The sequence below is a fragment of the Phaenicophaeus curvirostris genome, chromosome 4, assembly GCF_032191515.1.
Source record: "Phaenicophaeus curvirostris isolate KB17595 chromosome 4, BPBGC_Pcur_1.0, whole genome shotgun sequence".
Lineage (NCBI taxonomy): Eukaryota > Metazoa > Chordata > Aves > Cuculiformes > Cuculidae > Phaenicophaeus > Phaenicophaeus curvirostris.
In genome coordinates this window covers 46,666,429-46,692,573 of record NC_091395.1, presented here as the reverse complement: position 1 = coordinate 46,692,573, position 26,145 = coordinate 46,666,429, and the positions used below count along the sequence as shown (strand labels likewise).

Here is a 26,145-nt window from a genome sequence, read left to right as displayed (position 1 = left end):
GTAATAGGACTTTTCTGGCCTTTCATTAGGCTTCTAGGTGTTTCAGATCTCTGTGTATGTGAATGTGCATTGCATTAGACACACAGCACCTTAATATTGCAAGTTATGCTGGCATAGTCCTATTTAGAAGTAGGTATGGTATCTGTAACAAGACAAAAACAACAGAGAGATGACAGTAATGGTGATAAAGGTGGTGGGTGCTACACAGAGACTTGCGCCAACGAAACACAGAGGAAGAGCTTGAAACTGGATGTGCCTATCTGAGCCCTACTGAGACAGGATGGCACAAAGCAATGCTGTGAGGAAGCTGTTGCAGCAGCCTATGGCAGGATTTAGTCCTGATTGCTCAAAAGGGTGAAAAGTCAGATAACCAGAGAATGAAAAACTTTTCTCATTCCCTGTCTTCTCTCATCTGGACAGATGAATTCTGGTATTAATGGAGGGACAGTTTGTGCTTTTGATTTGGTGATTGAAACTAAGTGCTGTTCTTTATGCTTGAAAGATTATTGAATGGACAATAAGAGACTGGGAGAAAACAAGTAAAGAAAACACAAAACAAGCCTTTTCTCCATGTCATTTTTAAGAAAGGATATGCATCCAATGGGACCAAGAAAATGAATGTGAATTCATTACCAGGTGGTAACACAAGCCAAAGGGAAGAAAGTGAGAAAACTCATACTGAATTTGGTTGGAAAATTATGCAATGGTGGGAAAAAATTACAAATTTTCCTATTTGCAGTTAATGTGTTTTGGTCCATGTTTTCCATTATAGCATAGATCACTTAGAAATCTCACATGAAGTCATATCTGGAACAATCCTTATTTTCCTTAGAATGAGTCCGATGTATTGCTTTTGTTCCACTGAATACTTGTTCTAACTGACCAAAGAAACTTTACTAGGGAAAAACGCCACAACTTTAATGCAACAGTCTTGAAGGCTGGTGTTCTTGGCATAGTTTAATGGCTGGACAAGCCTTACATAAGAAAATACTGTCCTGTCTAGGGTTCAAGCCACTTGACTTTGCAAGCTGAACAAGATTACTGTTCAATCAGGTGCACCAGAAATAAGAACATTATTTTCTTGGAAAACTGCAGGTAAATGAAAAACTTGGTATATGTATAATATGTCACCAGCACTCTTCACCTGGGATGCAGCAGGATTTGTCTATGAAATTATGTGTCGTTGATATTTCATACTGTAAAGATATTGTAAGTAAAGTTATTAATAAACCAGATAAATTTTGAATTACTATTTTAGGCGTGTTATTTTATATAAGGAACTGTAACAGAAAAAGAAAAAGGCAGACATATAAAATCACAAACTCATTGACATTTTCTTTCTTTGTTTTAACTTCTAATCCTTTTTCTGATAGGCCAGTAGTCCTGGATAGTAGGAGGAAAAATTGAATTGGAGTGAGAATGAATATGTTCTCTTCTTCATTGCTAGCTACTTGCTTTCTTTCAGCTGAACTTAAGACTAGCATGTAGGTAAGCCACCAAGATGCAATGTCAGAATCTTTTGAAGGCAGAAGTCAGTTTATTTGTACAAGGGATTATAAAAACATGTATGTTTTCTATTATGACCAGCTTCTGAGTCAGAGTTGGGATGTACAGCGGAAACGTACTCATCCCTCCTGTCCCACATGGCGCCCTCCTTAACCACAATCTGTTGCTCAGCCTTCTATTAGTGGGTATTTGTCATAGTCTGAAATGCGAACTGTAGTAGCAAAAAGCATTTTCTAAGCCCCTGTGTACTACTAGAATTCTCCAAGGAATTCTTGTATGCCTGAGGTTTTTTTCCCCTCCTTCGTGTATGTCACAGAAAAGCGACTCAAGTACCATACTATGCACATTGACTTGTACTTCTGTATTTTATTGCCATTTACAACCAGCAGCTTGCAGTGTGTTTAAAATGGCCATACCAGGCAGTGCTCTTATTAAGAGTTACTGATCCTGTCTCTCTCTGTGAATATCGATGTAATGGATGGTGGTGCCAACTAGAGTTGATTACTTCCTGCTCTTCAGCACTGCTGTCTCTATGGAAGCACAAGCTGCAGACTTCCTTAATTAATCATGCCAGTCTAGAAACTGAAGACAATAAGGTCTAAGTATAGTGGAGCCTTCTGCTTTAGTCAGTGCCTGTTTTCTTTAAATTCACAGCATGGATATAAGCTAGCAAGGGTGATCTTTAAAGGAAAACTGTGGACAATTTAAATATACCCGGAAATACTTGCTTAGTACACCTCTCCCAGAGACTGTGGAAACTACTTCTGAAAGGGAGCCATTCTGCTACCTTAAACCACTACCCAGACAGCGCACAAAAGCCTTAACCTCTCTTCCTATGTTGTATGCAGTTTAGGAACTACTGCTAGTTAGGTTTTCTCCAAGTGAAAAAACTGAAGAATCCTGACTATAGATCAGGATCAGACAGAGTGAGTAGGCTATGCTTGTAATAGAATAAAATGTAGTCCCTAAGTTACATGCTTCTTGAGGAGGTTTTGAAGTGCACTGTAAAATGCTTAAATCATATTTCTTTCATACGTGATGAGAGTATCAAAGAATTCAGTGACTTGCTGCGTGATACAGAAAAAATCAGAGGTGTTGGGGGAAAATATTCCTTCTCACTCTTACATCTATGATGTATTTAGTTTTTATTGTTCTTCATATTAAGAAAATGAGACCCATAGGTCAGAAGGATTCCAGATTTTCCCTGCCTTTAAAATCTATACATCCTAGAAAAGGGATTTTAATTTTGGTCACTTGTTCTTTTCCTGCTATGATTGGTCTCTTTGATGGTAAAATAGGCCATGAAGTCTGCAGTAGTCTTTTCTTTCAGGGAATAATACATGCTTAAAATATTTATTAAGTCTGCTGAAACTTGTTGGGTTTAGTGAGTAAGCATAAATACACCCCAGTGAAGGCTTTCTCTGGTATCACATCAGAGTTGCTTGCATTTAAATTAGTGGGTCAGCAAGAAAGGACAGTAGAACCTTTTATTAGCAGCTGACTTCTCTCAAGTCTCATTTTACATTTTTGGTTTTAGCACTATTCAATTGAAAGGGGATACTGTAAATGAAATAAAGGAGGTGAATAACAGAGACAAGGCAGCTCCCAGAGATCAGTTTCCACTGTGTTCTTCAAAAATATCTGTATCTTCAATGATATTGTAAAGAACCATAATGTGGCATGTTTCCTTGTGCACCTGGTAAGAGCTTTTTGTGAGCAAAGTCTATGATACAGAGTTTGGTGTTTTTTAAAGCTGTCTTAGATGAAGAGGCTGCCCATCAGGTAAGAAACAAAGGTAACTATATCTATACAGGAAATCATTATGGTAGTGTTCTCTAAGTAAGTCCATATTTTTCCTACAATCACTTTGTGATGCACCCAAAGACCTGAAAAGTGAATTTGATAACATTATTATTTTTGTCAGGAATTCTTCCTGTATTGGACAGGCTGATGCTCATTCCTCATCTTTAGTAATGATGTTCCTTGAAAAGCTGAAGGATGTCTTTATTTCTCCAGAATTTTGTCTTTGAGGGTTCATTAGTGTACAAAAGACAGAGACCTTGTGAGACATATATAGAGAATGTATAGCCTGTTTTCACATGTATCAACAACTAAGTCTGAGTTGGGCAATCTCTTCCCTGCTTTCTAGCTGTAGCTCTTTCTAGCTCTTGCTGGACATAATATTTTCGTTGTTCTGGTAACACAGGAGAAAGTTGTTGATCATTCATATATGATGAATTAAAGAGCATATACAGACTTATAGGGCTACACTCCCTATAGAATGCTATATAATGAATATGGATACCTCTTTTAATAAGACAGTCGAATAATAGAAAAGAATTGTTGTTAAAGCTGTGTTTTCTTTGGGACACAATGTAAATTATCTGCTTGAGAGGCAGATAACAGGCCTAATTCATCCCCAGTGTAACTTTAGTGGACTCAGTTGATTTGCATGAGATTAATTTTGTTCATTCTTTTGGCGAGAGGGGAAAAAAAAAAGTTGAGAATTACATAGCTAGGAAGGTGTCCAGTTAGTATATTACATATGCAACTTTTATGTCAGGTTTAGAGACTGAAGTGCTTTAGTTTACTGTTGGGGAGTTAAAGAGAAATATAACATAGAATTTAAACTTATTGGTTATTGTGGGACTGCAAATATTGATGACATTTTCAAGCTGTGTAAACACAAAGTGGAAGCCCTTCCCTTCCTTCAATACTCTAGAATGTTTTGCTTAGAAATTTTAGGTTAAGAATGACTTGTATTCTTCCAGATGGGTGTGATTTTTCTGTATTCTTTTTTTTCTGTGCTGAGTCAGAGAGGTAGTGAAACCAACTCAGAAACTCTTAAGCCCCTTGTTAGGAAGAGTCAAGAAGAGGAATAGATGAGAACTGTGCTGCAATCTTTAATTAAGCATGCTGTGTAACAGAGGTAGAGAGGTTTCAGTGACAGATGACTGGAACAACTTGAATTAGCATTATTTTAGAAACTTTGATGGGATTTTTAAAATGAGGCATTCAAAGTTATTAGAAAATAAGAAAAAGGAGATGCATTACAAACTTTAAAATCCCCTTCATCACAAGACAAAATGTTTGCACATGTTGCAAGTGTTAACAATTCCAACCTAAATACTGGCCTCTAGAATGAGACTTGCAAAGCTTCTTAGCCATTACATGCAGCATGAATTTTACATTTTCTGAGTACCACATGAATAATCCACTGATTTCAGGGAGGGTGCTTTTCCCAGATGGGTGTATGGCATCTTGGCAGGAGATGTATTTCCTGCTTTCCCTGCAGTGAATTTCACTATGGCACAAGCACTTACTTCATCCTGCTGATGCCACAAAATCTCAGTTTCCTGATCCCAAGAAACATTGAATTGCTTTATTATTTGTGTTGTGATATAAAGATGGTCTTCACACCAGTAAAATTCCCCTGGATCACATCAGGATCTCACAGCAGTAGAGGAATCCTAGCAGGAATACAGTAGTGCAGATGTTAGTTCAGGTAGATTTTTGGAACTTGCGCTGTTCTATTTCTGTTTGCTAATTGTCAGAAGATACAGACCACTGTTGTAATGCAAGGCTTTTAAAATTAAAGAGACTGCAATTTAACTCCCTATATGTGCCATAACTCAAGATAATTAGATGCTGTGAATGTCCATAGGGTTTAGGTAACTTTAGGAATTCATGTATGATTTCAAAAGAGAGTTAAAGACTAAATTGACTTGAACATTTTTTACTTGGTTTCTGTCATTTAATAATTAACTTATGCAGGAGAAACGTTTGTGTTTATTTACAAATATGGTATTGCCTAAGAAAATACATGTACAGAGCACCATCTAGTGCAGGATATCACTAACATAAAAGCCTTTATGCTCACATGTCACTTATTTGTTTCTAGCTAATTTAATATGAAATATCATGCTGCAGGAAGTGCCAGCCCAGTGGCTTGTGTGGCAATATGATTTTGCAGTTACATGGTTGTCTATGAATTGACAATTACAATTTGGGACCTTTGGCAAGGACAACAGAACTGGATACACTGAAATTCAGGTAATCATTTATGAGAATCATATACTTGTTAGAGGAATCTGCTTATCTTCTACTTATCTTCACACTGTTGAATACATTCATTACAATAATTCAATCCAATATGTTTATAAACTAGGTTGGACACTGATTCTCACAACAGATTTAGAGAACTCGCTGCAATTGCAGGTGCCTTAAGTACACTGTTTAGCTCCTCAGAGCCTTTGCTCAACCTCAGCAGAAGCTCAGAGCTGCCCAGGTTCCTTAACCCAGGCATTCACAGGTATGCAAACCACGACTAATGGGCAAAATTAAAGATCTGACTGTCATTAACAAGGGAAGAAAAGAAGAAAGAATGGAAGTTTGGATTCTATAGAAGACAAGTAAAAGAAACTTATACACAGGCATTTATGAGTTGCTGAGGAAGGGTGGAAGAAAGTGCACTTCAGTGGTTTGTTTGGTTTTTTTTTTTGCAAAGGCCCTGTTTTGGTTCTTCTGCAAGCAGATGTATGAATTTCACCTCAGGGCTGTTTAATAACCATTTGGATATCAACATCATGTTTCTGATGTAATCTTTTTAGCACTGGGGTAGGGTTAGTTAACTGAAGATGTAGCTATGACAAGCTGGATTTCATCCTGCACTAAACAAAGGTTAAGATGGCCTCCAGTTACTTGGAAAAGATGATTTTTGGATGAACACTGTGTATTCAACAAAAAAGCTAATTAAGCATTAAAGAGCCACTATCACCCTAAAGTTTTACATTCTCTTGAACAAGCGCTGTAACTAACAGAAAACTATAACTTTTCTCTCTCTGAGCATGTATGGCATACGCATTTTGGCTGAATGCTTGAAACCTTGCCACTTTCACAGTTCTCAGACCTACTCTGGGAAAGCATATGCTCATAATAATTTTAAAGTACCTCCTGGTTTTGAAAAGCTCTATTTTTTGCTTTTGAAGTTGACCTCTTAATAGACAATTTAAAAAAAAAAAGACAGAAATAAGTGGAATTTTTTGAAAATTTACATACAGAATACTTCCCTAGAGAGTTTTTCTGCTCTTTTGACCTCCTGCCAAAGAGAAGCTACTACTGGAGAAAACAAAAAAGGGAGTATATAAAGCTGCATTTTCATTCTTTTTGAGCTAACGAGGAGGAAACTAAAGGAACATGATGGTTGTAGTTCAGTTTCTTTTTCTGGGTATACTATTTTGCTAATATGGATGATAAGTAGCTTTGAGAAATAAAATGTTGAACTTGCAAAAGAGGTTCAGGAATTGGTGTCAGAACTAACAGTTTTGGAAATGATGGGGAGAGGTAGGCTCTAGCTAGGCAGCAGAGCTGAAGATAAGAGTTTTCCACTGGAAAGCAATAGGCTAGATTGCAGTTCCTCAGCTCTGTCAATGTATACTAGATATTGCAGGGAAAACAAATGTAGCATTTAAGGCTCTTTTACTGCTCATTTAATTTACCCAGGCTTGTGGTTTTCATTCTTTTATTCTCAAAAATGTTTAGCAAATAGAAGAAATCAGAATTAGACAACTGAAAATAGAAAGGTGTTTTCCTTGAACAAATATTACAGACCCAGGCATTTTTGACTACATATTGCTGGTAGCTATTTTCTTTGTTAAGTCAGGACTGACAAAACATCTTCCTTGTTATTTTCTTGATTCTTATTCTTCTTCTGTTGGGTTATATGATTTCTATCAAATGGTATGTATTAATTTTAAGCTATTTGGGAGTTATTATGTTGTTCTGTCTAGAGCCTGAACAAATAAACTGGTATTTGTTCTGCTATCTTGTAACAATAAAGACTACCTTAGAACATGTTCATACCTGCTGAGGAAATAAATTAATATGAACAGGCCAGGCCACGCAGAGAAAAGAAGTCTCTTCCAAGCTGCACTCTCTTTTCTACTAGCTATTTAAACTTGCCTTTTGAAAATAAAGGGTTTGTTTATTTGAGAATGATTATATAAACATTTTGAATTACACCAGTTTCACATGGTTTTCCTGCAACCAAAAAGATTATTGAACAAAGGAAGTCGACAGAAAGTTGGTGGGAATTAAATACTCCATTTGTATATTGCTAGCGGTATGCTAGATGCTTTTCAGATAGATAGAATATCAAGGTCCTTGTTTTGAAAAGCATTCAGTCCAAATAAACATAAATGCACTCTAAGTTGTACAAAGAGAGATTTCATCCTCCTTCATTTTATGATATCCAGTAGAGAAAGGGAGTAAAATTTTATATCTCAATATGACAAAAGCACCTTAATTCAGCAGAAAGATTTTACTAGTGTTCTCATAAGAAAAGAGGATGGATTTTTGCTGCAGCAAACAACAAAAAATACGGCAGATTCTATAAGCACAATCTGTACATGTTAGGAGTCTTTGTTGTGTGCAAGAGATCCAACTTTGCTGTACGTAAATCTCTCACATCTTTTATTTAAATTACATGGAATATGATCTGTCTTGATGCTCTCCAAATGCATAGGCTAATCTTTCTGTTTTCCTTGGAAAAACTAAGGGTGTTTTTATAATTTTACGTAATGTCATCCATGTTTTTGCAAGTAATTAAACCTTCCTCATCTTAGAGTAGCAAAAGAATTTGGAAATCAGTAGGAGAAATACTGTACTTAAAATGACTTCTTAAACTACTCCAAAACTTCCATTGTATTATTAATGACCCATATAGAATCACAGAATCATAGAATAACCAGGTTGGAAGAGACCCGCCAGATCATCGAGTCCAACCATTCCCACCAATCTCTAAACCATGCCCCTCAGTACCTCATCCACCCACACCTTAAACACCTCCAGGGAAGGCGAGTCAACCACCTCCCTGGGCAGACTGTTCCATTGCCTAATGACCCTTCCAGTGAAGAATTTTTTCCTTATGTCGAGTCTGAATCTCCCCTGGCAGAGCTTGAGGCCATTCCCTCTTGTCCTGTCCCCTGTCACTTGGGAGAAGAGGCCAGTTTCCTCCTCTCCACAACCTCCTTTCAGGTAGTTGTAGAGAGCAATAAGGCCTCCCCTCAGCCTCCTCTTCTCCAGGCTAAACAACCCCAGCTCTCTCAGTCGCTCCTCGTAAGACTTGTTCTCCAGCCCCTTCACCAGCTTTGTTGCTCTTTTCTGGACTCGCTCCAGAGCCTCAACATCCTTCTGTGGTGAGGGGCCCAGAACTGAACACAGTATTTGAGGTGCGGTCTCACCAGTGCCAAGTACAGAGGGAGAATATCCATAGACCTGCTCATAAAGTTACACAGGAAACTATTTTAAATAAAATAAAGTATCCAAGTTTGGCTCAGATCCACGTGCTTTTTAAAATCTTTGTTTGTACCTGCTTGGCAGAAATGGATTAAATTTCATCAGATAGCTTTCTAGAGAGTGTTCCTATCTTCTCCATGGCAGCAAGCAGTAATCAGCAATTCTTGTTATTACTGGCTGTTAGAGTCTATTGTGGTACTTGGCACAAAAGCCAGGGGTAGACAGAGGTCTACTGTACAAGAAGGTCTTTTGTACAAGAAGAATGTGGATCTGCATCTTGAGAAGGGGTAGAGCCTAGGGATCCAAGACAAGGACATAAGAAAATGAGGAGAGAACAGGCTTAGCAGCAGAACCACTTTGAAGCAACTGAACAGAGTATTCACATTTGGAGAGTTGTGGACACCAACAGATGTATGATGAAAGCAAAGATTTGTAGAGTCAAGCACTTAAAACCTCTAAAATGCCAGATTTTAGCTGCACACAAAATACACTTCCCTCTACACATGCATCATGATCTATGTTCAAGGCAGCACTCACTTTAATGTTAGGTGCAGCTTTTGTCATTTAGTCTTTTGGTAAACTCCAAACGTTAGTACAATAACATCCAGGTTTTGTTACCAAATATTATAAAAAAAGAAAAGCATATTGGTAACTAAAAGAAGAAAGGCATAATTACTGACCATCTAAAAAAATTAGATAGAAATGTTGTGGCCAGCCCTAGAAATGCCTCAGAAACAACAGACAATACACTTTTGTATGCTGGATTCAATTGATTGTAGCGTTCATCTCTTCTCTTCCTTCAGTTCCCTGCCCCATTCTTTATGCTGTGTACACCACACACAAAACAAATAAATTAGAGGAATTTACAGGCAACTCAATTCTAAAGCCTTGAATTGTTCCAAAGATAGTATGTTCCATCCACTGAATAAACCAGCCTTATGCTTGTATTTAAGCTGGGTTTTTAGTTTTAATATGTACAATTAATTTTCATCTTTGAGACAACACAGTGATAATACTGTTTTTTTTAGAGGTGAAACGATTTTCAGTTACTGCAGAAGCCAAAAATTCTCTGTGTTGATGAAGATGTCCTTATTCCTCGGTTAATGCCTGCTGCTTTTAAAAAGTCCTGTACACATATTAAATCAGCAATAGTATTTGGATCCACGGATTCATAGGCCAGATTGTCGCCTCATTTACATCTCATAAAACTACTGGTTGCAGAGGAATTATTCCAGATTTACATATGCATAGATGAGAAGCAAATATCTGCCCAGCTATTTTAATTTGGATATGCTAAAAGACTAGCTAGATAAATCATCTTAATAAAAAAAGATTAAATGATATTAGGTTCAAAGTCTGCTGGTCTGACCTTCATGACAACGGATTTCAGAGAATACCACCACCCATGCCAAGTGTACCAAACAATCCCGTTGTCTGTCTTTGCAGTGTAGGGGCCTTTGTAGTACAAACCGTTCAAGTTGGCAGAGTGACACCTGGTGGAAAAATAAAGGAAAACAGAAATAAGGCCAGTCGAAAAGTTACCAGCAATTGTAGTTTCTGTGCGAGTCAAAAATCGCACCATGTTGATAACAGCCCGGTTTGATAGCTGCAAAAATTTGCATTTGTAGACTTCAGTGCACCTAAACAATAACAGTTGAATTTGGGCACAACTGCAAGTTCTCTTAGCTTCTTTGAAACAAAAGTTCTTTTTGTTTTTCCCACGTGCTTTCTAATATTGCTAGCTCTTTTAGTTTTGCCTGCTAATCTGTTTCAGTGGAGAATTATTCCAGAGTTGTTCAGGTCATGTATGGCAGCAGGGCATACACCAAGCAGTCCTCTTGGAAAGAAATACTGTTCTGCTTTTTGTTGTTTCAGAGTAGCTCCTCTTAAGTTTTGTAGTTATATCACATAGTATTTGATAAAAACACAACAGGACCTGAATACCACCATCAGTTTGCCTATTCATCTGTGAACTTCTGTTTACAAACAGATGAAATCTGACAGCTAATTAAACGTGTATACTGAGTCACTGGATCATCAGAGCTGACGCTTTATTTGGCTGTATGAGGTACTTTTTTGGTTCTTTATCACACTGAAGCAGTAATGGTGTTAAAGATTATTAAATACAGTGGTTAAAACAAACAAACAAACATAAAACCAAACAAACTTGTTGGACTCAATGATCCAGTGGGTCTTTTCCAACCTGGTGATTCTATGAAACAAACAACCTAGCAAAACTCAAAAGGCTTCAAGGTACCAGCACAATCTTGGTACTCATTCGGGTTCTACAATAATCATAGAATCATAGAAAGAAGTTTAGATCCCTATGTGACCATATAGAGAGCAAAATAGTTGCTTCTTCTGCAGCACATTGTAATAAATTGGCTTGGTTTGTCTGCCAATTCTTTATTTCATTATAAGTGCTGTTAATATCTAGCTGTTGAACACCATGATGGATTTCAAAAGCAGACTTCAGAAAATATGCAAATAGGAAACAGTCCAAATGAACCTTATGGATATTACTACTGGCAAATCTTAGTCTCTGTAGCTTTGCTTACACTTCATTAACAGTTTTTGAGAACTGAAATAAAAACTGTGATAAAAGCCTTTTAGGAAAATTCTTATGTCTTTATACTTAGTTATTGCTTACAATTTTTAAGCTCAACTTTGGTAAGGTGTTGGTTAAAAACTTATAAACTGCAGGTACCAGAAGTGTCTTTGGTTTTGAGAATGACAAACTTGTGTCAGAGCTGACATAATCTTTCTAGCTATACAAATTCTGTATTGAGCAGGCATGCTGTTGGCTTTGAATTAAAACACAGATTTCATTAGAAGAATCATAATTGCTAGGAGGTATCTAGATCAACTGAACTTCTTCTTTTATTTCCGTTGATGGAAGCAAGGAAAACATGATTTTGTCAACAGCAACATTAGCCAGAACAACTCTTAATCAATGCTGGGAGGCACTAATAGCAAAACCATACAGTATTCTATAAACAGCTGGATGCTGTCTGAAGTAACTGGACATTCTAAAGAAACAACTGCTGTGTAATTATTGATAGGATATTCTGAAGCAACATTCATTATTCAAAAATCAATAAACACCTTAAAGTTAGCCTGTAACCCTCCTTTCTTTCTGGTAGGCTAATTTTTAAAGTAAAAAATTGTGCTGCAATAGTTTCAAAAGTACCATCAAATCTCAATTATCCATGGACATTTTATCTGAATTATATATTAACTGCATGACAGAAGCAGAGAGATGGAATTGGTTCCCTGAAGAATTGTTAGAATTCTGCCTGGACTTATTGCCTCCAGTATGGTCCCACATGAATGTAGCTATGCTATCTCCAGGGAGACCAGTGAGGCTGGAAGCTTGAGTGAGATCTGTGGTCCCAACTTGATGCCTGGCAGGTGAACTGTGATCATCTGTGCACGGTGTCTCTAAAACTGGGAGTGCTAGGGGAAAATAACCTCATGTCCATCTAGACTTCTAAGCTCTTCTTTTACCAGTTGTGAACCTACTGACCTTTGCAACATCCTGGATGCAAGACATTTAAGACATCAGTGTAGCACTAGAATGAACCCAGCTCTGTGGATTTGCAACCAGGCTGAAAAATATCTTATAGAGCCTTGTTTACAAAAGAATGCACAGAAGTCATTTTTCTGCAGAGGTCCAGGGTATGTGCTGAGCTGGAGCAAGACCAGTGGCTTTAAACTGGAGCTGAGCTACATCCATGTGGTCTCACTTGTGTCACATACTTTGGTATTTGTATTATCATTTCTGTATTTCATTAGTCCAAATACATAAGGCTGGCTATAAAAAAAATGCTATACAAACCAGCCGAAAGCACTAATCCCTTCTGTGTTTGCTAATCTGTGCATGACAAATATGTGTCTTGAGTGCATTCCTTTCTGCCAGTACTGTTCTTCTGGGTGGGATTTAAGGATGCTGAAATTTTCCAGTGTTTTTCAGTATTCAGTTTTAGAGCAGGTTTAGCACTAAAAAGTCAGTAGTAAGGCAGTGAAATAACACTATTAGTAACTTATTTTCATTATCCAGATAGACTGTCACTTTAAAAGCATGAGCTACACAGCCATAATAGGAACTATCCTGGTAGGAGTCAGCTATCTTTAGTAGTTACGTAGCACCAGCTACAAGGTATTAATAACTGTCAAGTTCTACTATACAGCTACTTTTGCAAAGGGGACATTCTTTTGTCCCGACCAATCCAATATTAAAAAAGAGGGGCTTTTAAAGACAAAAAAAAGTATGCAGCTGACTAGAAGTGATTGCTAATTCACTCTTAATTAACTCCATGGCACAATATCAGAGTTTTATGTTACCTGAGCTCTAGATGTTCCTCTAAATCTGTGTTCTCATTTCATGGGAAAAAGATCTCCAACACAGTTGCCTTTCCCTTTCATAGCTTAGTTTTCATGAGACTTGCAAAAAAACTTTGTCTACATGTGGTTTCTTTCCATGTATCAAACATTCTACTGACTCACTATCCATGTAAATATATTAAGATGTATTAAAATAAGTACTGAATTGTGAAAAATTTCATCAATAGCTACATCGTATCAGCTAGGGTGTTCACAGACTGATTATGGAAACAGATTTTGGAAAATAAGAAGTTAAAAAACAGAAACTAGGGATAACACACAGAGAGACACTGGAGTTGATCCAGCCTGGCAGCTCTTGCCAAGTGAACTGAGATCACTGCGAGAGAGCAGTATACTTGCCCGAGTTGTATTTTAAACCTCTTTATTACACAGAGAGAGTGCACAGTTTCTCTTAATGGTTATATTTCTCTAATTAATTAAGAGAAAAAAATATAACTGCCTACACAAACTGCTAGGGCTACCAGTTTTATCCTTTCATTTTGAATTGGTATTTGATATGTAAGTAGGATTTTAAAGTTCTTTTACTGGACCCTATTTAAAAAGATCTTCCTCTCAGTCCAGTCATGCTCACTGACAGAAACTGAGATGATGCACTCACATCTTGATATAGAAGGAATAACAAGAGTGAGATGTTGTGAACTGAGGTGAAAAAAAAATGAGGCTTAGCAACCTGGCACTAGCTTAACTTGTCAGATGTTCTGCAGTACTGCCACATCTGGTCTAATGCAAAACAGGAGAAATGAGAGAATGAAGTACAACAGGGATGCATCTGTAAACTCTACATGACCTACTTGTGTAAAACTGATTGCCTCCAAGGGGCAGAATTATCTGCTTCTTATGGTCTGATTACAAAGGCAACCAAAGCCTATAGAAAATACCCTTATCACAGACCAGCTCAAGCAGTAGGTGTTGTCCCTTCTAAGGTGTCAGTCTTATCAGCACTGGGATCTCTGGTAGGGATCAAGGGCAGAATGCAAACACAGTAAACAATGCCAATCCTATCTTCTACCATATGTTATTATTGTATGGATACCCATGAAAGAGAATAGTTAACAATAGCGACATAAATCCAAAATACCTGTTAAACCACCAGCCAGCCTTTTCCTCTTCAGCACAGTTCCCTTCATAGTTGTCATTATCCCTGTCTCTAGTACTGAATTTCATTCCTCGATGATCAGCCCACCACTTTACTTCAGGATGAAATCCACCAGTAAGGGAATCACCAGCCGTACCAGAGTATTCACCACAATTCATCTCATAAGAATGCTGATGAAAAACGTGAAGAAAGGAAAAAATAGTTCCAATATGTCTTTAGCCTTTAGTATGTCAGAGAGTGAAACCACAAAGAGGAAACTAATCTGTTCCATTTGCTACTATTTTTATGGTCAGAAATGTCATGCCATTAAAACACTGTGTACTAGATAATGGAAGGGCGTAAAGATGCTTACCAGGTAAAAATTGTCAATGACCTTATGTGTAAATGTCATAATAAAAAAGACAACGAACTAGAGTTAGTTTGCAGTACATATTAACAAATCAGAACATTACGTATCATTATTGTTGGTATATATTAACAAAAATAGAAAAACTGGTTTTTTTTCCATGACTCCTGAAGCAAATGATTCATAAATCTTACAGAAAGTATGAAATTGATGTATCAATGAAAACCAGTATTATTATGTATTTGAAAATTCGAAGCATTTGTTAGAAAGAAAATTTGATAATAAGGCTCTACACAAACTTTTACGAAAGAACCTGTATTTATTGTCTGTCTACAGAATCCACATTTTTCATTAAAATCTCTAGCCATTATTCAATATTTTATTACCTCTTCACCTGCAACTCTGAATCCTGCATATTGTGCAAAACGCCGTTCTCCTTCGAAATCAGTTAGGTCAATTCTTAAAGTATAGTTCCCTTAAGAAATAACAACACAAATTATTTTGGTTAAACTAGTCTATCTCACTACTTTTCAGAACAGAGTATTATAGCAGAAGATTAAAATATTTACTGTTTTTATCATTAATCTTTGTCATCACAGCATATTTTATGGAGTTGTATCTTCTTACTGTATGCATATTAAAGCATATCTTGCTATTCTTTGGCTTTATTCACCTGATCGAGCTTAGTAAATTTTAGTATTATTCCAATATAAATTTTCAAGAGTAGACAAAAAAAAAAGAAGTAAAAAAAAGGCCTTACAGGCTTTAGATTTTAGTAAGGTATTTGAAGTGTTAATGAAAGGATAGTGAAAATCAATCACTAAGCGTACACCTGAGAAATATAGATTTTTATACTCTGAAGATAAAAGAATTAAACTAGGATCACATCCTAGTGGCATTGATTCCCATATAAATTAGCTGGCTAAGTCAATGGGTAAGTTTTCTATAATGCAGCATTCTACAACAAAGAGAAAACAAAGCAGAAACTATCTTATATTGAGTGGCTCTTAGAAAGATCGAAATAGCTTTCTAAGACAAGCCTAATTAACAAGACAGGCCTAGATTTACCTTCAAGTAGTAGCCAGTGCAGCCACGTAAAACCTTGACTGAAAGAACTGGTACAGCATTCTACCTGACTCTGGATTGTTAGTGATGCTGACTGGACAATGGGTAGAGATACTTCTTTTCAGGTACAGGAGTGTACCTGTACAGTAGACAGGAGTGTCTGCTGTTCCCTATTTTGCAGGAGCTCCCTACATACCATTGATCCAATAACAGTTTTGAAACTTTTCTTAGAAAACACATATTGGACACATTCTGTTCTGAAACTTGGAGAATTCCATGCAGACTTACAACAGAACTCAGGATTTATGCTAATAAAAAGGGTAACAAAAAATGGCCCAGAAAGAGCAAAGAAACAGAAAAAATAGAAGGCTGTTGTTACAACACAAATCTTACCTTGATCAGTCAAATAATGAAGATTTTTATTTCCAAGCCAATATTCACCATTTGTCAAAACAAAATTTCCAAAGCCTTCTTCATAGTCAATCCAGACTCTGAGAAGAGTATAAATTACTCACTTATCAAAAAAGCAAGTTTGCTTGTTATCATAGAATCACAGATCACAGAGTAATTCAAATTGGAACCTCAGGAGGTAGTCTAGTCCAATGTCCTGCTCAAGGCAGACTCAGCCATGAGATCAGACCAGGTTGCTCAGGGCTTGTCCAGTCAGGTCTTGAGAACCTCCAAGGATAGAAACTGAACAGCCTCTTTGGACAACCTGCTGAATGATCTCCCAGTAAAAAAGTTTTTCCTTATATCCAGTCTGAATCTCTTTCTTTTAACTCATTGTCACAGTTTAGCCCTGGCCTAGCCAATTTCAGCAGCTAAAACTGAGCAGTTGGTCTCCCAATTCCCTCCCACTCCCAGGGAAAGGGGAAAGGGAAATGAGAGGAGAAGACTTGTGGACTGGAAACTAAAACAAAGGCAGCTTTAATGAAATAATAGCACTAATGACAATGATAATAATGAAAATGCTGTTAACAAGAAAATAATAAAAAAATATAAATATATGAAATTGTGCTCCCCACTCTTCAATGACTATGTGACCACAAATCCTGCAGTGCAAGCACAGGGAAGGGGTCAGTGGCAGGAGGGAACTGGACTCAGGAATTGGATTCAGGAACACACGGGTCACTGATCAGGAGCAGAGAGATGAGATCCTCACTGGAGGTCAGCCATCAAAGAAAAGGGTGAGATCCTTGTGATCTCTCAGTTTTATATCGAGTATGATGTATATAGGATGGAACACTCCGTTGGTCAGTTTGGGGTCACCTGTCCTGTCTGCCCCTTCCTGCAGGAGCGAACTTTTTTTCCTCTTTGGCTTATGACACTCCACCAGCTTAAGGATGGCCTTGGTTAGTATAGGAATAAGGTCTTTCTGCATACCAGTGCCCTGTGTTACCACTTCCAGAGAGAAACTGTCTGAAAAACATGCAGTTAACTATTAGAAAATGAAGTTACCCAGATGAAGCTTAGCTGAAGGTAGAAAACTCATTCTACTTTAGCTCAAACCAGAACATTCCACCTCTTATTCCATATCCTTTACATCATGCTCGGATAGAAATACATGTAACTATTCACGAATTTGTGTGTCATCCTTGCTCAGGGGGCATGATAATCTTCTCTGTATCGTTCCAATTTTAGTATATGTGCTGCTGAACTGAGCAACTTTGTCTCTCATCCTCCTGCCAGTCACCACTACAAAGAGCCTGTCTACTCAATGAGCTCTCTAACAGCTCTGGTTTATTGGTGGCCTCCTTGTAGGCACTGGCAGGCTACTGGTAGGTTCTGCTCAAGCCATCTCTTCTCCAAACTGAACAAGCCTTCACCTGTCCTCACAGGAGAGGTGCCCTTGATCATCTTATTCGTCCTCTGCTGAACTCTTTGTAGGTTATATATTGAAACATTAATAAACAAATATTTTAGACTTTGTATCTGTTAATCTTCACAGAATTATTTTTCTTTCTCTCATGTAAAAGGCTGAATCCCACACTACATTGGTCACTGAATCACAGTCCAAAGAGCAGTCCTAAAAGGTACTTTCAAAGCAGCTTAAAATTCATTTGAGGAACAAAAGAAAACACAGTAGCTCAGTCCAATCTCTGGATACAGCACAATTTACCCAAAGTGAAAACATTTTTCATGGTTAAGTCCAGGATATCTAAGTGAACATGTAGGTGTATCGCAAGCATCATTTGTTTGTTTTCTGTGATTTGATTAAACAACGACAATCCTGCAGCTCGATGTATAATCTTGTAAATTGAGGTGCTAGCTAGCCATTTCCAGCGTTGACTTATTGACTGACTCTAACAATTGTTGAACTCACACTGGTGCATAGTTTCAAGAATGAGTGTGTAAACTTAAAGCACTGAATCTTTTCCCTGTCTACAGGGACCTTGAAAAACTCTCAGTGCTTTTGGTTTCATGACTTGTTCTAATGGGGACAAAAACGTGATCTATTTCCTTGCATGAGAAGCAATCATCAACCATTGGTGGATGAGTTCAACCAATGAGTGAGAGTCTTAGGCTGTGGGTGGGCAGTTATGAGAGAAAGCAGACTCTATGACTTAAGTAGCTGGTAGTCTGGTACAGGAGAAAAATTGGTGGTATGTGGTCGCAACAGCTGTAAAATGCTACAGAACGCTTCTGTAGAACAGCAAAATTTTCTTGGCTCAATTGCAGTTTTTCATCCTCTCTGGGGTTTCATAAGGGTATTGTAAAGTTAATTATAAACTAATTAATTTTAAACACAGGTAAGATGCAAATCCACAGAGGAATGCACATATGTGAAAAGCAAATTGGGTCCTAAAAACCCTCTTGTTGCTTCTAATGTCTGTAAATATTTGTGGCTTTTTAATACTCAAGTCTCACATCATGAAAAATTTCACTTCTGGACATTTTCCCAAAAATGCTTGAGTCTAGTCAAAGGCAAGGAGATAAGGTGTCCACAATAAAGTCTTATCTTTCCTGGAGGCATTTTACCATAAGCTGCAAAGTACTCTCTGGTGAGTTTCCCTCATGTTTGTTTGCTGATGCTATTTTGGTTCAAGCAGATTGCTAACATTTTTATATTTTACTATTTGCAAAAGTCAAGGTAGTCCTTTACTTGTCACTAAGTTCTTGCTCCAACAATTGTTAGTGCATTTGACATTGAAGTGTCCTCATGTAAAATGCACAAGCTGACAGAAAAAGACTAGAAGAGACTCTTTACCAGGAGAGAGTCAGAGCCAGAAGCGGTATCTCAACTGGAGGTGATCCCACAGAAGAACTGTTCCTCCCTTATATCTGGGACAACAACTTATTCATATAGTTCTGAAATTAATATTTAACTTGGCTCCATGTGGTTTAATGTTTCTCCAATTTGTTTCCAATTTTAATGACTAAGTGTAGTACCTACCTATCAAAATTTTGGCTGCCATCAGAACGTCTCTGAAACACAGTCCATCCACCCCCTTCAGACATGTCACAGAAAGCAAGGAATTCAGTAGGACTCTGGATAGGTTTCATCTTATAAAATCCACTTTGCTTATAGCCATCATTGTAGATTTCTGCACAATCTGTTCACAAAACATTCATTGGACACAGTTTTTTTAGTCCTATACATCTGTCAAAATCAGAAATCAAGTCAATAACAGAAATCATGGCATGCCACCTAAGAATCACACATGAACCAGGCTAGTACAAAGGAAATACCTCTGCAAACACATTTCTATGATTGGGAATTGTCTTGTATTTGTGTTGCTTTAAAACTTTGTTGAATTGTAGTTATTTTGATATTTCTTTAAAAGAATCATTTTTCCACCATAAAATATTATGTTTTGTTTTCATTTGACTGGCAAAATAATTCTTCTGGTTTAATTTGTGTCACTTTTAATTTACAATGGTATCATCCACATTAGAATACTGCTACAAAAGGGTAATGTAGTTTCTCTACTATAAAATACATGGTAAACTTTAAAAACAAACATGTACTTCTATGTCCAGAAAGTCCAGAGAGGAACTGCCAAAAACAAGTGTATGAAATCACCAGTGCTAGAAAAGGGGAACAAGTGCTGGACCTCATACTCTTGTTCCTTGTACAAAACAGGTGCAAAAATATATAGAAGACTATCCCCCAAAAGTGCAAAATGTGTGTAAAATGACACCACCTGGATTGATAGCATTTACAGTCTGGTCTGCATTGGTATTCATGACTAATCAGCATTTACAATGATGACAAAATTCAGATCTTATAAACATATAACAGCAAGGTAATTGTATAATCTTATCTTTTTTCCTCTAGGAGTTAAGAAAAGAAAGGAGTTCTTTGTTTATGTGTAATTTACCATCAAGCAGTCTTACAGGAAAGACGTATAATTTTCAATTTCTGTTTTTCCTGGCGAAGGTAGGGCTCATTAACTGTAAGATTTTCCCTGAAACATTTATGAGAATGTTGGCTGAACTTCTAGGCTAGTTTGGAACTTTCTGAGTTATTATATTTCTTGTCAGTGAAAGTGTCAGTTTATACTGAAAACAAATATCTGTGCCAGGATTTGAATAAACTCTAACAGAAAACATGCTTTAAGAAACACCTAAGTTGCTTTTCTAAAGAATGTTTGTTTGGGTTGTAGAAAATAGCTTTTCTTGTCCATTATTTTCTTAGTAGGTTAGCAAAACACTTAAGCATATTTTAATTTTTAGCAGGTATATGTAGTGTGGAATTTCTCCCTCACTATCTACCCTCAAATTATCCATCTCTTTTGACATTTAAATGCTACAGCAGTCTGAATGAAATAATCCAGTATCAGTTGGGAAATGCATTTTCCAGCTATAAGGAAAGTAGAAAACATAACAGAACAAAGAAATGTCACCAGAAAGCAGAACAACTTAGTTCTGTTAATTAGAATCATATTTTTGGAAAATGAACTGAAGAATATGCTAAGAAAGGACACACCTTTCAGCTAAATGTGCTTTTCATAGTCTTTTCCAGTAACGAATGAGTCAGACTTATTAATAAAAGAAGTATTCCAGAATGCTGACTACATAAATAAATATAGAGTTAAAATTTATAGTCAGACTTGCAATTGCTTTTAATTTCATTTTAACAATACTTTATTTTATTGGATGATGCCTTATTAGATGTTATGAATTTTTCTAGTAGCATAAAAATTATAGAAGACCCTCTAGCACAAAAATTATAGAAGTTAAGACTCACTAGTACTGGACAATTAGGAACAAACATCATCCAAGAATCAGACCCCAAATTGTATTTTCAATCCAACTATGGATTTGGATGGTGTTTTATATTTTGAGAGTTTGGGCTTCACTCCAGCTGCTACAGGCTAACACACTTAGTTGTCTTCCTCTGAAAAGGGATCAGATCACCACCAGAATACTGGTGAGAATACAAAACCAACTAAACCCAGTGTTTTAGAAGCTGTGATGTCCTGAGATGAACCTAACTCGGTCAAAATGGTGCATCACACAGATTATTATTAAAATAAGATGCAGATATCATTATGCCAGATTTATGCATGTAAATATGGATGTCTTGGGGGCTTTACAGATTGGGACAGAGTCAGTGTGTAACCCATATATCCCTGTGAATGTGTGAATGTTAACCAACCCTGTGGTTTAGAACTTTCTGAGATTAGTCAACTAGTCAACAGAAGTTGTTTAGAAATCTCTGTTTATTAATATTTTGTAAATGTCTGCTATTGTCTTTTATCTGTTGCATTGCTGATACTTCCTTTGAATGTATTGTTCACTGACTGCTTTTTAATTCTGTGTTGTTAATAAATCAATAAAATGCTTCAATGCTGATTTGGTTTGGATTGTGTTAGATTACCAATTTTCCTTGAGGCAGCAAGCCTAGGTAAAAGCCAAACACTGTGTTTTAAGCAAACAATTTTCTATGAGCTTTTAAAACAATAAGTCAATGAGCCCAATTGTACTAAAGCTTCTGGGTATCATTACAATGAAAAGAATAGCTTCATTTCTAACCTGAATACTGTCTTTTTCCTCCCAAGTCAATGATACTGTTTTCATCTCCTTTGTCACTGTACTGAATCTCTTTCTTCTCTAAAAGCTGTATAATTTTCAACTGCTGCTGTTTCACACGATGTTCCAAAAGCCTCACCTGGCCCTGAAGTCGTATTTGTTCTTGAAAACAGCTCTGCAGATCCTGGAAAGGAAAACATATGTTATTGTAAAATCATCAGCTTTTTGGCACATTGGTTGGGTTTCTTTGTCACAAAAAAACAATCAAACAAACAGTAAATAAAATTTAACTTGAATAAAACATTTTGGTCACAGTTTCCTAGAGACTTTATGTTGACTTGCACCTCAACTGCTTCCTTAGTTTAAAATTATTCCCTGTATTACATGACGTCCAAACATATACCTGCTTTGCAAAAAGACTTTCTCTTTAGTGGCAGTAACTACCAGCTCTCACTGTAAATATGCAAAGGGAACTTTGGGGAAAAATATTGTAAGATGGAACCTAACATAAAGAATGTTTATTCTCTATCATTTGTACAGAAATTTACTGCCCAGCAAGGTCTGCTACTAACATTGTGAAGGTTCCAAAATTCCAGAGTTTTAAAGAAATTCATTCCACAGTGATATGTTTTCAAATCCATTGTGCATTTTTCAAGTGCTTTTAGATTACACACTTCTTATAAGAATCTTACATTGCCAACATAAATACTGTACAGTTTCAAGCTCATTTTTGGCATGCTACAAGAAATAATCCCTGAGAACCTGCAAATGTGCATGAAAAAAAGAAGTTAAAAACTTAATATCAATATTGTGCTGTGACTTTTACACAGAATTTTGCCATGTAGAGTGGGTTAAAAATGTGGTGATTCTGATATATATACCTGACACTCATTTCACGCTGGTGCAAATACTGATATATGACAAGAGAGCTGAAATAACTGTTCCAAATTCTGACATGCTGAATGTACGCAGTACAATAAATAACTGGTTTTAGATTAATAACTATGGTGAAATAGCCAAAGTGAACAGAACCCAATCTAGGGAGTTTAAATTAAATCAGCCTGTACAGTTTCAAATAGAAATTAAACAAATGTGATTTCAACACGGGGATGAAAGCCTTTGGGGTTTTACAATACATTTTACAAATGTTATGTGATGTTTTGATGCAGTAACATTGTGTCTGTGATCTTATATAAGCAAACAGTTTAGTAGCTACAGTAGTTGCACAAGAGCACAACTAGCACAGTTAAAGCAAAATCAGAGGGCAATCTTTTGAAAGTCTGATATGCAAGATCAAATATGCAGTAGTTCTAAATTGGCACAATCTTATTTGTAGGGCAATGTTATTTACACAAGCTAAGGATGTAGATAGGTAACATTTGCCATCCATATAGAAGAGCTGATATCTTAGAACATTACCTTATTACAACAAACTATAGAGAGATCTGAAGTGGTATACTGATGTTCACCTCCAGTGGCATCTGCATGCTTTCATTTGTTTCAGGCTCAGCCTTTACCTGTTTTCCATGAACACTCCCACTAATATGTTTCTTGTCACATTATAGCTGCAGTGATTGTTTTTCTTCTGTCTGAAAAGCTGAAACCAGTCTGTAAGTTTCTATGCAGCACAAACTTTGTTCTGATTAGACTGACTTCCTTGCAGTAGTATTCACCACAGCTCCGAGAAGAGACCTTGTGAACTAAACTAACAGTATTAATTAGAATCTGCATTTTATGACTCTACTACATGCGTATTTTTTTCATAATTAATTTGTGATACTAGTTAAAAGCAGAGGAAATTTCTGCTACTGTCAAGGAACATCCATATAAATTGTCATGACTATGACCTATTACTTACAATAGAAATAAGTGTTGCAGGTGTCCAGGCCCCTTTGATTTTTCACTAGAGAGTGTGCAATTCACTTCAGCAAGTAGGCAAATGAACTAGAGACATTCCAAGAGCATATTTGAAGATAAAAGAATCCATGTCCATGAGTTCAGTTAAGTGGTTCATAACCATCATATTCCATTTGTCTGCAAGATTGAGTCACACTGAAAAACTTGATGAGCAGGCATGCTGTATTTGCAGAACAATCCTGAATATCGGCATCTACTTTAAGTGTTTCTGGAGTCTCTCCGGTGCTTGCTTTAATTCCCACTTAACTGCAATTTAATATACATGATGGAATAAAAGAATGGTAAACATACATGTGGCAAGACTAGCCAGTTTGTCAGTGACTTGCTCGAGAGGAAAAGGTTCAACTGCGTCTCTGGGATTGGGCTGCCTCTGTCAGGCTGCTTTGACAACAGTTGTGTCTGCAGACTCCCACTGACTGCTTGCTGCTAGGTCCTGAGAGGCCGTTAGCATGCTCGACCACATGGAGGAGCTGTAAAGAGGCGTGTTTACCAAACACTAACATTTTTAGAAGAATAAACAAAGCAGATGATGATCTAATATCCCTAGAGTCCTATCTTATGTAAAGATAATCCCTTGAAAATCTTTTGCAGCTGCTGATAACTATATGAGAACCCTAGCTTACCCTCCTTGTCTTCTAGCAGGAAACCAGAGAAGAAAATACTTAAAATATATTCACATACAGACACAAATTTGCTACAGTAGCTTAGAGGGATGTTTTTTTGACCATAAGCACTGGTTAAGGTGTTTATTGAAAAGGTTAACCTGTATCAGTTTTAGTTCAGTACTTGCAACCATAGACAGCATGGTAAAATATAATAGGAAAGACCTAGATGATCCTGGAAATAGATCACCCCTGCTGCCAGGCCCTTAGAATTTCATAGGCAAGACTTCTTGTGGGTACTCTCTTTAATGCACAGCAAGGTTTGAGACACTTCCAATTCTGGACAGGATAGGAGTCTCCACACTTAAGGAGAGGCAGCTACAGTGTCTTTCTTTCAGATGTACTTCACCTATTCATACTGTGATTAAATTATACAGTAAAAGTACAGAATGATTAAAAATATTATCATACCTTAGAAAAACTCGGTATCTAAATTCAGTATGTCACCACTTCATGTATCGCCATAAAAGGTCCTGTCCTTTGAATCAAATTAAATACAAGTCTGCAACAGGCTACCTCTCTAAATGTTCTTTTTACCTTTGCATTTTAAATTTATCTTTCCTTTTTGTTTACTTGTGAATTATTCATGAAAATTAAAAACCAACATTGAGGTGTTTCTCATCTGCTTTACAGACAATGCACTATACAAGGTGAACAGTAGTATATCTACATTACAAACAGTAATTTGCTGATGAAAAGGATTTAAGTTTATAGTGCTGGTAAATAGTAAGTAACAATCAAGAAATCACCAGCCATGCTGAATAACTACACCATAAAAAAGAAATGGTTGAGCAGAAAGAGAGATTTGAAAGTAACACACACGTGAAAAGTGCTGGTATCTCATGCTTTGCTTTCTCATCCTGACTCCACCTTCCTCATTGATATCTCTTTCAGCCAACTTCAGACAAATCTCATTACTTTTTGCTGCTGCACAGCAGAAACACAGATCTCATATTTGAAATTCCATACCTATTTTTCCCATGGGACAAGTTATCTGTGTAACTACAAGGTGGATCAATGTGCCTTTTAGATCTGCAAGTTATCAGACTGTTCTTTTAACGTGCTACTACACAGAATAACTCTTTTAGAATCACTGGAGTTAAAATAGTGCACAGCTAGAGTAATATAGAAGCAAAATGCCACCTAGGGTTTAAAGAGTCAGCAGCTGTAACATATTGCTGTTCCTCTTGTTAGATATAGACCAAAGTTAAACTATTACAATGTTGAAATACTCAAAAAAAGGGTGAATTTGATTGTGCCTGTCTCCAGCAGACAGTAGTGCCCAATGACTGAAGCCAGACTGAAGATAAACTGTTCCGTTTCAGTGAAGTAACTGTTTGCATCACACACTGAGAAGCAATTATCTAACAACTGCTGACAGCTCTGCTCTTGGACATGCAGTCCCATACTTAAGCAGCTGCCGCAATTAATGCGCATTCACAATCTTTATTTTATTATTGTGTGGATTATTTAGCAGCTAGTGACCTTGCATTAACATTGATCCTATAAATAAGACTCAGAATATATTCTTGAATCTGTAAAACTACAAAATTTTTACTTGAGGTATCATTTCCTATATTTTTAGAATTTAAATAAGAACCAAAAAATCTCTAATAAGATTAGTGTTTTAATGAGATTAAAATGTGAAAACTTAGAGATAAATTTCAGAATGTTCCCAGTTTTTATTCACAGGGTCAGCCAAAGCCCACAATATCCCAAATGAAAAATGAAAAGAAAGAGAACACATTTCATTGTAATGCCTTTTTCTCAGTAGAATTCTATAAAAATCAGTAATATTTCTTTTCATTGAGCAGAAGTGATTACAATGGCAAGTGCTTCCTATTCTGCCCCTCAGCACTATTCATCTCAACAAAAGG

The 26,145-nt window shown here is 36.8% G+C and overlaps 1 protein-coding gene and 1 non-coding gene across 4 annotated transcripts in view; both read right to left on the bottom strand.

Annotated features, from left to right (window-relative positions):
• Positions 1 to 6,794: 6,794 nt before the first annotated feature.
• FGL1 (fibrinogen like 1) overlaps positions 6,795 to 26,145 on the bottom strand; it is a 28,875-nt gene continuing 9,524 nt past the window's right edge. For all 3 annotated transcript variants that reach the window (XM_069855982.1, XM_069855980.1, XM_069855981.1), the window contains exons 3-8: positions 21,693 to 21,873; positions 19,108 to 19,267; positions 16,107 to 16,204; positions 15,035 to 15,123; positions 14,285 to 14,472; positions 6,795 to 10,295 (exon numbers count right to left, since the gene is read on the bottom strand). In XM_069855982.1, the coding sequence (XP_069712083.1) occupies positions 10,136 to 10,295; positions 14,285 to 14,472; positions 15,035 to 15,123; positions 16,107 to 16,204; positions 19,108 to 19,267; positions 21,693 to 21,873 (876 nt within the window). In that variant the 3' untranslated portion in view covers positions 6,795 to 10,135. The remainder of the gene's footprint in view (positions 10,296 to 14,284; positions 14,473 to 15,034; positions 15,124 to 16,106; positions 16,205 to 19,107; positions 19,268 to 21,692; positions 21,874 to 26,145) is intronic.
• Positions 17,272 to 17,378, bottom strand: LOC138720488 (U6 spliceosomal RNA). Its single transcript, XR_011337416.1, has one exon. It is a non-coding gene; the product is annotated as a U6 spliceosomal RNA (small nuclear RNA).